The 13931-nt window shown below is 32.0% G+C and overlaps 1 protein-coding gene across 2 annotated transcripts in view; it reads left to right on the top strand.

Annotated features, from left to right (window-relative positions):
• The window catches only part of LOC134527991 (guanine nucleotide-binding protein G(s) subunit alpha), a 298833-nt gene extending 285443 nt beyond the window's left edge, over positions 1–13390 (top strand). For both annotated transcript variants that reach the window (XM_063361137.1, XM_063361136.1), the window contains 2 exons: positions 97–295; positions 4875–13390. In XM_063361137.1, coding sequence (XP_063217207.1) covers positions 97–295; positions 4875–5021 — 346 coding nt within the window. In that variant the 3' untranslated portion in view covers positions 5022–13390. The remainder of the gene's footprint in view (positions 1–96; positions 296–4874) is intronic.
• Positions 13391–13931: the final 541 nt, after the last annotated feature.

Below are 13931 nucleotides of genomic sequence, written 5' to 3'. Positions count from 1 at the left end.
GCGCTAATGGAAAGAGAGAGTAAATGCCCCTTAAAAGGCACGCTGCAATGTGTCGGAGCACGTGAGGCAAGGAAGGTGGGGTACCGTTGCTTGCAGGTGGCTGAGGACAATCTCTGTGATCCTGTTCCTGAACAAGCAGGACCTCCTGGCAGAGAAAATCAAGGCGGGCAAGTCCAGGCTGGAGGACTACTTTGCAGACTTTGTGCGGTATACAACGCCGGTGGATGCCCAGGCAGATAGCGGGGAGGACCCCGAGGTGATACGTGCCAAGTACTTCATACGGGATGAGTTCTTGGTAAGCTGCGTTGTTTCCCTGCATGCGCCGTTTTCCGACGTGGGCGGATTAGGTGAAGGCTGATGCTTGGAATTATTCACACTCTCCATGTTGTCATTAAAATTTTATACAGAATAAGATATTTTATCTGGCATGTTCCGGACCACGGCCATGCTGAAATTCAATTTTGCCAGCATAATGAATGTCTGTATACATTTTTAGTGTGTATACGAAATAAAAATGAGGGGAAAAAAATACATAAAATTATTGCTTGCTAATTATAGTCATCATAATGAATATAATCCCACATTGCTGAAATGTTTAATAAATTCAGTTGATTATTATGAAAACATCAAAAGATTGGTTCATTCATTCATTCATTCATTCATTCATTCATTCATTCATTCATTTATTTATTCATTTATTCAATAACTTTATTATTTATATATTGAAATACGTCCTTCCTCAAAATCTATTAATACTTGAGAAGGGTATATGCAACTTTTGTCATAGTTAAAGGAAGCATAAACACTGAGCCATACCAAACTCTTAGCGAGTAGACCTTGTAAGAGCATTTCTAGTAGTCTATTGATGGCCTGCCACCAAATTAGGTTCCTAAATCCTCTTTACAGCATTTAAAAATCCTGTAAAATTTATATCCGTAATTGACATAATTTATTTTTCGCGGTAATTTTAAATATACATTGCATTCCAAAACATAATTTAAAAAAAATCAAATGAATGTAAAACATTTTTAAGATTTGCCACTTACATTACAAAACTAATAGTTGGTATCACAATAAAATGAAAAGTAATTTAAAAATTTCCCTTCAGTATAGGCTTTGGTGCTTTTCTTATTTACAAACTATAAATACATCCATACAACTGAAGTTATTTACAAGTTTAAAAAAACAAATGTATTTCACATCATTAACTAGCTACTTTTTCATGTTCTGTGCTCTTTTCCGCATCTCGTCAGTGGGCTTGAAAGTCAGACCTGCAGATGTTCTCATTCTGCAATGCAACAGAGCATTTAACATTGGTGATTCCATTGACGATCTGTGCAGTTTTAGCCATCTTGAGATTGCTGAAAACCCTTTTCACAGCAGATTTTCTCCAGTTGCAGCACCACTCAAAGCCATTACTTTGTACAGATGAGTTTCATCAATCTTAAATAGAAAGAACCTTGCTAACACTACAACGTGCCTAGTGACTGTAACATCAGTTGATTCATCAATCATCAGTGTGAAAAATTGTGTTTTCAATGCATAGGTAACATAATCTGCAGCTGATGTACCCAAAGATTGAATAATTATCTGGCTAGTTTTAGTGCGAGAACAATGAAAGTTTCTTGTGATTTCACTATCTGGAAACATTTGCGGGACAAGTTTTGTGAAATTATCACCGAGTTTCACAGATAAATTGTTTTCACAAACGAAGTTCGCTGATAACAGTTCCGCATCAATTATTTTGTTTGGTTGGTTACAAAACTCGTCAAAGAACAACTCTGATCAGCAGCTCGTTGGTTTTTCGCATGAACTTGCGTCTTCAAGCCGCCCTTTGTCACGTTCAGTTCAGAGTTGCAAGTTCAACAAACGGCGGAAAATTCCGTTTTGCCACGCCTCAACCATTTCAATTCTTGCTCCCATTCTTTACGATAACGCTGTTTATAAAGTTACCTGCCCGGCGAAGCCTTTCGTTTTTTCTCCATCACAATCAGCTAAGACCAAAACTACTACTTAAATCACGTAATAAGTTTGTAAACAAATGCCACACCTAAAACATTGTAATGGCAAAAAATACCAATGTTTACTGACGCCATGACACTTCTTAGCGTTTAACTCAACAAACAAAAAACATTTCCCCCGAAACCATAGATATTGTACTTCATGAAACGATATGTGGGAGTATATGTTTTTGGTTTGTGTTTAAACGATTGGAAGTTCCATGGCGCTACACCTAATGTGAGTGTTTGCTTTACTGTTGGATGCTTGTATGGTTTGACAACTTCAAATAGTTAGTTGAATGTAAATATTTACACGAATGAAATTCAAATATGAAAATATCGGCGAAGCGTCGTAAATATCCGTGAATGTCGCCGTTTATCCGTTAGTCCGTTTTAAGCTTCAAATTTCCGTGAAAACTGATAAAATCCGTAAAAACGGCAGGCCTGGTCTATTGGAAGAAAATAGGTGTTTTTAATTTTATTTACATGTCTACCAAAAATATTGATAACATGGAATAGCATGTTATACATGATGTTGCAAAAACACTAAGCTAAAGCATCAATTAATGGTAAAATTTTAGCAAAATGTGTACTTGAAATTCATTTTCAGAGGCATTAAATTTTCAGATAGCAAATTTAATAAAAATTTTACTGAAATCTTAATTTATACAAGTAGGTATAATGTGTTTCGACTTAAACAATACCATACAAGGGCAAATGTGACCTTATAAATATGGAACCAAAGGAAAAATCATAAACATGGAATTGGGCCTAGTGTTTAGTAGAAAGCGGCCAACGGGAAGTCCATTTTCTATTTTCTGTTGGTGTGGGTTTTTTTTAATTTAAAAAATAAAATGTTTTGCTAATGGAACATAAACATATTTTGTTAATGAATTGTCTTCCAAACAAAGTTTACCAAAGGTATGAATATTCTGAGTTTTGTTAATGCAAAAACATCTTATTTTCGTGTGGAATAAAGCATAAAATTTAGCAATGAATGTACAAGGTTTTTTTCTGTGGCACTGTACAATAAATTTGAAGAATATTTTACAGGAATAAAGATTTGTTTCAGTAGGTAGAAGTCTTGGGACTAAAATCAGACCATAAATAATTAAATAAAGACCTTCCAGTTGTAAAAAAATTAGCATTAACTGAACTGTGCCAATAAACTTTGTGTGTGGCAATGCATTTTTAGCGAGCCTTGTGCATTTATCTGCCTTACGTATGCGATTGGAGGGTAGTGATACATGCCAGTGAGACTCAAGACAGGCAGGTTATCTAATTTGCAAAGGAAAGAAAGGGGTGTGCCATGATTTTAAGCGTGAACTTGGCTTCTAGACGGGTGTTGGCACAAGTAGTGTTACCGAAATTGTTGTAAGCAACCACCATTTTTTAATGGATTAGTTTTTTAAGTATTTTTTTTACACATGGGGCATATATATGAAGGGTAGCAACAGTATATTAATCACTAGGGACAAGATTATATGGTGAATTTCATTAAAACTGAAATACCACAGAAAGTCATACTAACACCAAAGTGTAAGTTATAACACCAGAATGCAAGTAATCATGAAATTAAGGAGCATTTAACCAAAATTTAATCACAATAAAGTAATCATTTAAATTTTGAAATTCAAAGAATGTTATTATTTCCATTCGAAGTTTGTACCAAAGTGCATAGAACAGAAAAATTAATACAGTTTTTTTTGATCGGGCATCTATTATTGAATCATTTTTAAAATTCAAATGCACACTAAGTAATTTATTTTTATTGTTCTGAATACATCTGTTCTAGACAAACTGTTATGAATTAATTTATTGTAAAATCAGCATGTCAACATTATACTTGTTAGGTGGGACAAATATTACAAAATAGAATTTATTAAATAAAAAACATTAACACATAAGGCTTCTGTTTTATAAACAAAATTGGGCTATAATTGAAACCATCTTGATTAAATTAATATTAATCATGGTTAGATAGCAAAAAAATATGTTAAAATTATTTTCATGCTATTTCTTACATTTATGACAGGATATGAAATGCTTGAAATTAAATCCTCTGAAAAATTTGATTGGAAGCATCTACGTTGGTGCCAGATTACAGAATTTTCCGAACCAAGTAATGTTGGATTAATGTTATTTTACTCTATTCTGGACTTGATACTTCATAGAGAATTAATACTGTGCATTACTCAGCTTTGAAAGCATACAAAAATAAAATTTTGTTGTGTGACCACAAAATAATTATGTAATGTTAATATGTTCTTAACTTTTTAAAGCTAAGAGACACAGTGGAACCTCATTACAAAGTACTTCACAGTGAGGAATTTCTTTCTTTGAAGTACGTATTTTCAGATCCATACAAGGTGTTTTGTATTTATGAACAAGTCAGCATAAAGTACTGTCATTAAAAACAACAAAAACTATTGGTTTTTTATTCAGGTGTGTTGTAATGTGATATTACACTAATTTACATATGCTTTGGTGACAATATTTCAAGGACATAGAAATTATTGTTTATTTATTTTATGTATATTTGTGATATATTTGTAACATATTTTTACCCTAAATCTGCTTGTGAGACCAAGCCGCTTGTAGTACCCGAGACTGCTATTTTCTGCCAGGGTGGATTGTGAGATGAGTTGGCATGGGGAATTGGTGATGTTGCCGTAAGCCTGTGAGTTTTTTTTTTTGGCGTACTCCAGTTTCCCCCCACCCGTTCATTTTGTCAGTGCTCCAGTCTCGGCCAATCACTGCTAGTGCTCTTGACCCTGATGTGGCCAGATAACTCTTATTCATTTAGTTCATTGTGTAAGTTGCGGGTGTGGCGAGGCGTGGTCGCTGACGGTGAGTTTGACTTGCTTTTGGCAGCGCATCAGCACTGCGAGCGGGGACGGCAAGCACTACTGCTACCCTCACTTCACGTGCGCCGTGGACACGGAGAACATCCGGCGCGTGTTCAACGACTGTCGAGACATCATCCAGCGCATGCACCTGCGGCAGTACGAGCTCTTGTGATGCCTCACCGCACTGCTCCTGTTTGCCGCGCTTCTCGCACCGAACCACTAACAAGACCAGAGCATTATTCCGGTATCGATCGAGGGAGGGTTATGACAATGGCGTGCCACAGCCTCGGAAGCGTCGTTTTATCGCCTATGCTAATCCTCGGTTGAATTTGTGCTTGGATTTTTTCAGTATTAATTTTGTAGTATGCTAGAATTTTTATAAGTGTGTGTGCTGAGTGTTTGGATTTCTTCGGAAACTAATCCACAGAATGCTACCCAAAGTTTTGGAGAGTACAAATTTAAATGATTGATATGTATAGTAATGCCTTTTCTTCGATGTGAAATTTTTTGAGGTATGACATGTAAATCTGGGTTCTCTGTAACTTTTTTTTTTAGTGTAAAGAAAAATATTCCTTCAGTCGATGCTCTTCACAATGTTGGGTATTTTCTTGTATTCTATAAAATCTTAAACAATAAGTGGTCTTTTCATTTTCGTATGTATTTTTTACAGCTTACGTATTTTTAATTCCCTTTGATTGCACCCTTTTTTCTTCTACCAAATTATGATTTTTACATGTTGTATTGTAAATAGTGTTATTTTTAATCCAAGCTATCAAGCAATACTGGTATCACTGAAAAAACCACAAAAAATACAAGTAATCATATCTTTGAAGTTGTAATAAATTTTGTAGTGTATTTTACAAGTTAAGAGCAACTTAAAAATGTGCTTGGACAAGTTGCAGTAGTGTGTGCTGTGCCATGCCATTGTCATAACAGTAGCATTAGTTCTCTGGTTGTGTTAGTATGTCGCTGTCGAAGAAAGAGTAAAATAATTATTGTATTATTGGTATCCTTGCAGCAAGGAAACTGTTGCAAATTCACACTGCATCATTGCATCACTACCTTGCCTGTTGCATGATAACATTGGTCAGCTGAAAACTGTAAAAAAAAAAAATAGGTAATACGAAGGAAACCACATGAAAATATGCATGTGCAAAATCTAAAAGAGGAGCATATTAAAAATCTTTAGAAAATGTAGAATGAATCACAATCTTAATGCTGTTTCTTTTATTCTGGTTGTTAAGTAGTTACTTTTGTGTGTTAAGTAGTTTAATTTTTTTTTTCCTCATCAAGAAAATATAATGTTGTCAGGTGTTGATGGAATTGGAGGAATATTTAGATGGTGCATGGCAGAGATTGGTGTGTTTGTATAAAGAAACTGATTAATAGGCAAAATTTAATGTGTGCTAAGATTCTAAACAAACCAAGGAAATATTGAACCTTTAATTTGAGGTATTGGTTTTTCGTAGGCTATAATAACCATAATGCAAAGCGACTAAGTATGATTTATTTCCATTAAACATTTAAAATTTACTGTATTATGAACTACGGTAGAACCTCAATTTTGCATTTCTCTTATTTACCTTTTTTTTTTAACTCAACTGCGCTATTATTTTTATTCTCATACTCGCATACTATTTTAGAATGCATTTTATTCCTTCATTTGTGTTACATGTTTGCACCACAACAAAATATGGCTTCTCCTTAGTAACTTTTCTTTTGCCTGCATTTCTTATATGTTTTTTTGGTTCTAAGAAAATCCCCATTTGTCAGAGCTGACAGGCAAATGATGCATGGCAATATTATTAGCGTACAATATGTCATAACTTGAACAGCATCTTTCAGTTTTACATTACACCAACCTTTCATGTATTGTAGGTACAGTTATATTTATGGCAGCCATGTATTCTTATTGAGTAGAGATTAGCAGAGATAAATTTTATATGCAAGTCCTAAGACTTTATGGCAATTGGCAATCATAGATGGTCCCTTTAAAAATAATGTTTTTTTTTTGCAAGATAAAATTAAAATAATAATAATAATTACAAAAAAATATTCAACAATTTTATGTATAGTGTTAGTGAGATCATAGGAAGGCAAATGTCATGAGTGTTTTCCTTTCTTTTACTCTGTTCTTTTATTAACTGTGTTCCTTTTAAATGTAGAATAGGGGTTCTACTGTATTTGAAAATTAAATTTTTTATTAATAGTTAGGGACTTGCTGTTGTGCTTTTAATTTTATTTCACATAGTGACGTTATTTACAGCCAGAATTAATGGTATTTATTTACATTCTAAAGAATTTTTCACCAAGCATTTTATTTAAAATACCGAAAATCATTTTAATATCATAAGTGAAAGATTTTAGCAACAAAATAACTTTGAGAATTTGTTACACTATGCTATATTTTTAGTGTTTAGCTGATACAGATTTTTACAAATGGAAATAGGCATTCCCTAGCTAATTCAGCATTGTGTCGGATAAAGTAGCAAGTGTAAAATGCACAATAATTTAATTATTGTTTTTAATTTTTAACCAAGAAAGTATACAGTACCTAAACAGAAATAAAAGTAAATTTACCTCCCCAAAAATCATTTAATAAAAAATCTTAAATAATTAGGTACCTACTTAGGTCATGTTTGATCTTGTCTATTCGTAATATTGTAATTTGTTATTAACTGATTAGATGCATTCTTCAGTCACTTATTTTGCACACTCAAAATTCCAGTGTGGTAAAAAAATTATAGTTAAAAAGTTTCAAAGGTAAAAACTTTTGCTATTTCGTTAAATACGTCAACACCGTTGAATGCATCGTATAAATTTCACCACTAATGTGGTTCATTCAAATGATTTTTTAAACATGATTGAAGCCAAATATTTTTACTAACAAAATATTTTTTAACATTTAATTTTAATCATTGATATAATTTATAAGTTAAATAATTTGGCATTACCTCACACAAATTTTAATTATATGGTTAAAACTAGAATCAGCATTGCAAGTCGTAATTTTATAGTTTACAAATTTTGTGTTTTATATTGGATATACATAGATGCATAATATAAAAAAACTAATTTATGAAATATGTCACCATTTTGGTGTACAAAACCAGTCGTGTGACCTGAAAAGTCTACAAATTTGAACATGGCCTTGAAAAAAATATGATCTTTTAACTTTAAAATGTAACAAACTTCTACTTCATCAAAGAAACAGTGTAATTTGGCCTGCATACGAAATTTTCCATGTTTAAAGCACACTTATTTTAAGTCAATTTTGGAATATTATTAGAAATTTTTATTGGATGTAAAAAAAATTAATGTCTTATGTATTCTTTGCTTGGAATAAAATTCATGCGGTATTCTGAGCATTAAAATATTTTTAGCTAGCCAAATTTAATAGATTTCCATTAAAATTTTGTCTATTGTATATGCTAATCATGCGTTTAGCTGGGTTTCAATTTTTGACATTTTGTCTCATGTTTTCAGAGTACATATGTAAATTGTTATATTTCTTTTCTCTGCAATTTCTAAGTACAAAAAAAAATATAAATAAAATAGAGAAGTACTTTAAACAGTTAACAAAATTTTTTTGAGGTCTATTTTTGTAATGAGGTCATCAAACAAAATTTTTTTTCCCTCTTGTTTCAGATGCATCTGTCATAGTGTGGTTTTGTGAACAGTTAATAATGGTTCTTTTTTTAGATGCACAATTTCTTAGCTAGGTTTGTGCATTTTCTACCTGGCTTGTAGAGTAGCAGTGTAGACATCAGTGCGGTCTTTGTGTATGCTCCAATTCATTATTTTTCTAAAAATGAATTAAAAATTCACTACATTTTGGTGAAAGCAAAATTAACAGTTGAGGGGAAGCTAAATTGTTAAATCACATTTAGCAAAACAACCAAAGGTTACAAAAGAAAACAGCAAGTGGAATTGTTAAAAATGTGAGAATTTTCATAATGAAGTAGGCAGTTTCAAGGGACTGACTAGGTAAGTGAGGAGCTTAATTTGACTAGTATTGGCCAAAAATTAGGAGTATAAGAAGAAACTTAACTGTGTACATATATAAATAAGTACATGTATATTATATTTTACCAAGTTTGGTTGTTTTTATGAACTGTCACCAAATTATGTGAACTAGATTATCTTTTTGTATTCTTTAAGTATCTCCATGTTGTAGAAATGTTTCTTTTTAAAATTTGGTGTTCTATAACTATAATTTTAATAGTTTTGTGAATGGCTTTTTGATGGATAAAGTGATCTATGTGGGTTTTTAAAATAAATCTGAAACCAGATTAATTATGCTTGTATAAACTGACTCTTGTATGTGAATAAATTAGTATGTCTGTGTGATCCCTTAAGTTAGTGCCATTTATATAATTTTTTCTCTATATTGTTCTTGAAGAAACGCCACAAATTGATCATTTTGAGGGTTGTTTTTCAAATGTAAAAAGAAGATTGTACTGTTAGCTTGCACAAATCAAGAAACTGTTTTAATTTGTAGGGAATAAGATAAGCATATATTCAACTTACTATACCAAGGTACGCTTCTACTGTTGATAATATTTTACGCTTGTAGATCTGTAAGTGTTGTTAACCACTGTTTTTATTATTTTACATTTTATGCTGTCACCTATTTGGAGAGAAAAAAAAATTATAGAAAATATTGAATCTCTGTTGTTAGGATGAATTATTCATCTAATCTTATTTATTCCGGTACGTTGTAGTGACAGTTAATGGTGTGATGGTAAAGGGAGGCTGGGTACGTAAGCAGGTTGGTTCCCCATGTTTCCTAGTCACTATTTTCTTGTTGCATCCATCACATTGTCTGTTCGTCCATACCTTAGGCCTGCGCCTTGCGGCTCTCATAACCAGCCTGGGGGAATCCAACCTGCTTGTGTCTGTCTCAATACAACGTGCTCTTCGCATGATGCTTGTGTTGTTTTGTTTTTCTGTTGAAAATAGTTATTGCCTTACTTTCATCATAGATTATTTTTCAGAATTTTTATTTATTGAGATATGTATATGTTTTTAAGTGTTGTTGAATAAATTGTAAAATCTATTATAAAAACTGATGCTATTTTGGTTGGCTGCCTGAAAGAAATGTGTATGATATATGTTGGTCTCTTGTCTTCACTCTACGATGTTTTATAAATCCATTTGTTTGTGTTTTGATTCAAGATAACTTCATTCTGCAATTAAACGTTTAAGACTGAGTGCATTTGAATTTTTCATAATGTTTTGTAGTTTATGAATATGCACACAAAACACAATAAATATAACCTCATACTGCATAATTTCAATTAATCTTGTACATTTTTCACAAGAGAGATTGATTTGGCGATTTGCATGGAAACAGTTTCAAACATTAAATAATACATTTTATTATATATAGGTAATACATTTTCTAGTTTATGTTCATGTTTAATGGCAAGCATTTCTGTTCTTAATGGCTTGAAGTTTCGTTATAGGTTACACTCAAATCTAAATTTTTGTTTTATTCTTGCAAGTATGTATTAATTCATATACGTATACTTTGGTTACAAGCACATGTGTATATTTTTTCTAACAGGTGTTTTTGGTCCTTTTTCTACCAAATCCACTTTACAAGCTGACTGCTTTAGTTGGGTATTTGTTCTGATAACTCTTTCCAAGTACTGTACGATTTGTGCTTGTGTGCACTTACATTTGTTCTTTGTTGAAGTGCATCAGCACAATTTATAATGTAAAGAAAGTTGTTGAGTTGCTTGATTTTACATTTTCATGTATGCACTAGTAAGCTAGGGAGAATCAAAGGTGTGTTTGAAGATTCACAGACGTTGGAATGATACTAATAAATGACTAGCACAATGAAGTGCTGAGGAAGAGACTGTGCGAATGTTCACACATCTGTTACATTTGATTATAATGTTATGTAGCAAAGAATCAGGACATTAATGGCTATTATTTAGGCTTTGCAATAAACAAAGAAATAATAGAAAAAAAATATCTTGAATGAATTGGATCTAGAGGCAGAATGTACAGCCACTTAGTTGATTGTGCTAATTGCTATGCTGCAAACATATAAAGATAAAACAGTTTTGTAAGTTAACCACTTTTATCCCAGAATTACACCTGACACTTTCCACCAGGATGGCTATAAACAGAAGATTGGGGCCTGAAAAAACTTGGCAAGTATCATACCAACCTTAGAAAATAAGATTTTTGTTGGTTCAAGGAACATAAACTTTTCAAAGAAGGGTTGGTTTTTTGCACATGTTTACTCTCCTGCCATTTGGCGCTTTCATTGCCTTGATATTCTTCTGTACACATTTATTTAATGTTGGTCTTTTAACAATTCTCCAGTTCAAAGTGGTATAAGTTAGTTTTATTCCACCATTATCTCAGTTAAAAATTTAAAATTGAAATTAGTCTTCATGACAGCCACTACTCACCTTCACTGAAAACATATTAGTGGTGATAATTGCTATACCTTCTACACATTGACTTAGCTGTATTTGATAGTTGATGAGAGTTTCCAAATCGTTTTTATTCCTACATAACCTGCCAAATATCAGGTAAATACGTATTCACAAGCAAAATGCAGACATAATATTATGGGGAATAGTGTTAGAATTAAGGTTGATAATACGAAACTTAAAGTAAAAAATTAGGCAAACTTGGTGTGAATAGGAAAACAATATTTTTGAATTTGTACTTGAAATATAATTGAAAATATTTATTGTTAAAGATTAGTGTTTTTTTTTTTAAAACTATATTTGTGCTTGTCAGATTTTATAACTCAGAAAATCAAGATGTACGTACCTAATTTTCCCCCCCAACATACTGGGCAAGGTAGAGAAGAGAAAACTTTTGGGCGATTACATTTTTAAACTTCAAATAAAAGCATTTGGAATTGAGGCATTTACAAAAGTGATGAAAATGGTATTTCCTGTAATTGTACAAAGACAATTGGATAGTTTCACTGTTAAGATAAAAATTTATTCTGCTGATATAGTCGAAATATTATTATAAGTTAGTGATAAAATGTCAAAATATTGTTTAATGAAAACTCATGTTTTGGAAAGCCGAAAAGGTTACATATTGGACATTTGTGCTGCTTATGCATGTACATATTCATGTAATTCAATTAAACCATTTTTATAAGTTATATAATCTACTATATAGCAAATGCTGAGGAAGAGACATTTTGTTGTGTGTTTATTCCCACAGAATATTAGTTACTGTGCAATTATTATAAAAAATTGAAATCATGTAATGCATCTATAACTGTAATCTTGCCTCTGCTAATTAACCCCTTGCAAGATGCACATTGCCTCTAAGAAGATGCAGGGTTTCTATAGTCTCAAGTATTTATTTGTGTGTTTCATGCACAATGCCTGTCATTTGAAATATGTATTTATAACAAAATTATTGTTATAAAAATAGGTTGAATTGATTAATGAAAAGAACTGGAGTAGTTCTATTATGGTTTTAGATAACTTCATCCTGAGATAGCTGGGTAATGTAACAAAACAAAGCTACGCATAAATGAAAGCCAACACCTACACCCTTATTTTAGCACCATTCCGTGGACAAAATTTTAGGTTGTCTGTTTAGTTGTATGAATAATGCTACATATTTTTTTAATGAAATGAAATATAAATAACTTTACAAAAAAAAATTCATCAATATTCACCTTTAAATAAAAATGTTAGAGATGTGAAAAGTAATTTTTTTCTCATGGAATATGAAATAAAAGTATGTAAAGTATATAAAATAATTTGATTTTATTACTGAATATTTGTTACTAGGTTAACTGATCAAACACTATTGAAAAAAATTCCAGAGTAAATAACACTATGGTGAAACTCTTCAAGATCAAAAATTATTTAAAGCTGTGAAATTACACAAGATAAAAGAAGAAAAGAAAATATTACTCCACAAATGAGGTTTGCTTTTTTTATAACTAATTTTTAATATATAGTGAGTGCTGATGTGGTTAATAATTATTTTTTATATATTGTCTTACAATTGCAGTTGCTTCATACATGAGTGTTTTACATTGAAGCCATATAATTAAGGGTAATCAAACTTGAGATTCCCTTTTATTCTACACCACTCATACTTTTGAAGTTTTTTTGTATTCGGGATTGACATGCTTTGGAGGTTGCCTTACATTAGAGGTGATATTATTACCTTTGATGTTGCCTAAATTGAATTATTTTATGATTCAGGGGTTCTTACATTTAAGTCATTCTGCATGACAGAATGAATATAATGCTTACGGTGAAAAAAAATTGTGGAAGTGTTAGTTTAAGTAGTTTTTCATTTTAAATGAAAAGGTTTTTTCATTAAAAACAAAAATAATGGCCTCACTGGAATATTCATCTAACTCTATAAAATTTTTATTTCACTGATGTTTATAAAGTTCATCAACATAGAAAGTAATTGTTTCTGAATGATTCAGTGTTGATTACACTACCAAATTTTTGAATGACCCTAGCTGTCTGTCATACTTGCAAATGTCAGTGTGTCAGACTCATAGTAAATTTATGTGCACAAGTTGTTTTCCTTTCTTGTTGACCCCTTCCCCCCCTCCTCTTCAAAGTCCCTTAATTTGTGAGGTTTTATTCTTTTCTTCACCATTACACACCTTCTGCGGACTGATATTAAACATTGAATGCTATCCAAAAGCAGGAACCCAACTATCAAAAACTTGCCTGCCTGTAAACATTTTGTAGCCATTTTCAAATCAACACCAGAAGTGAAACAAACATGGGGAATCTGATTGTAACTCCTGAGACACAAAATACCCCTCTCCCTCCCACACACACACAAATACCCCAGCTACCTGTCATATTTGATAGGTCATCCAACAGTTATATTGGGTTTTGTTGTTTTTCACAACCTTCATGTCGTAATTTTGCAAATAATGTTTGTGTTGCGATTTCTTATGAATTTTAAAAAGTTGAGAGACTCCAATTTTGCACATTGCCTAAGCCATAAAATATGTTGCCTTCCTCGCCCAAAATTACAATTAATTATGTACATTTCTTTTTACTTTATTCTATACCTGTTGTGAGATATGTGAAGATTTTGTTAG

This window comes from Bacillus rossius, chromosome 1 (genome assembly GCF_032445375.1).
Source record: "Bacillus rossius redtenbacheri isolate Brsri chromosome 1, Brsri_v3, whole genome shotgun sequence".
NCBI lineage: Eukaryota > Metazoa > Arthropoda > Insecta > Phasmatodea > Bacillidae > Bacillus > Bacillus rossius.
The sequence above is the reverse complement of the archived record's forward strand: the minus strand, read 5'-3'. Positions and strand labels throughout refer to the sequence as shown.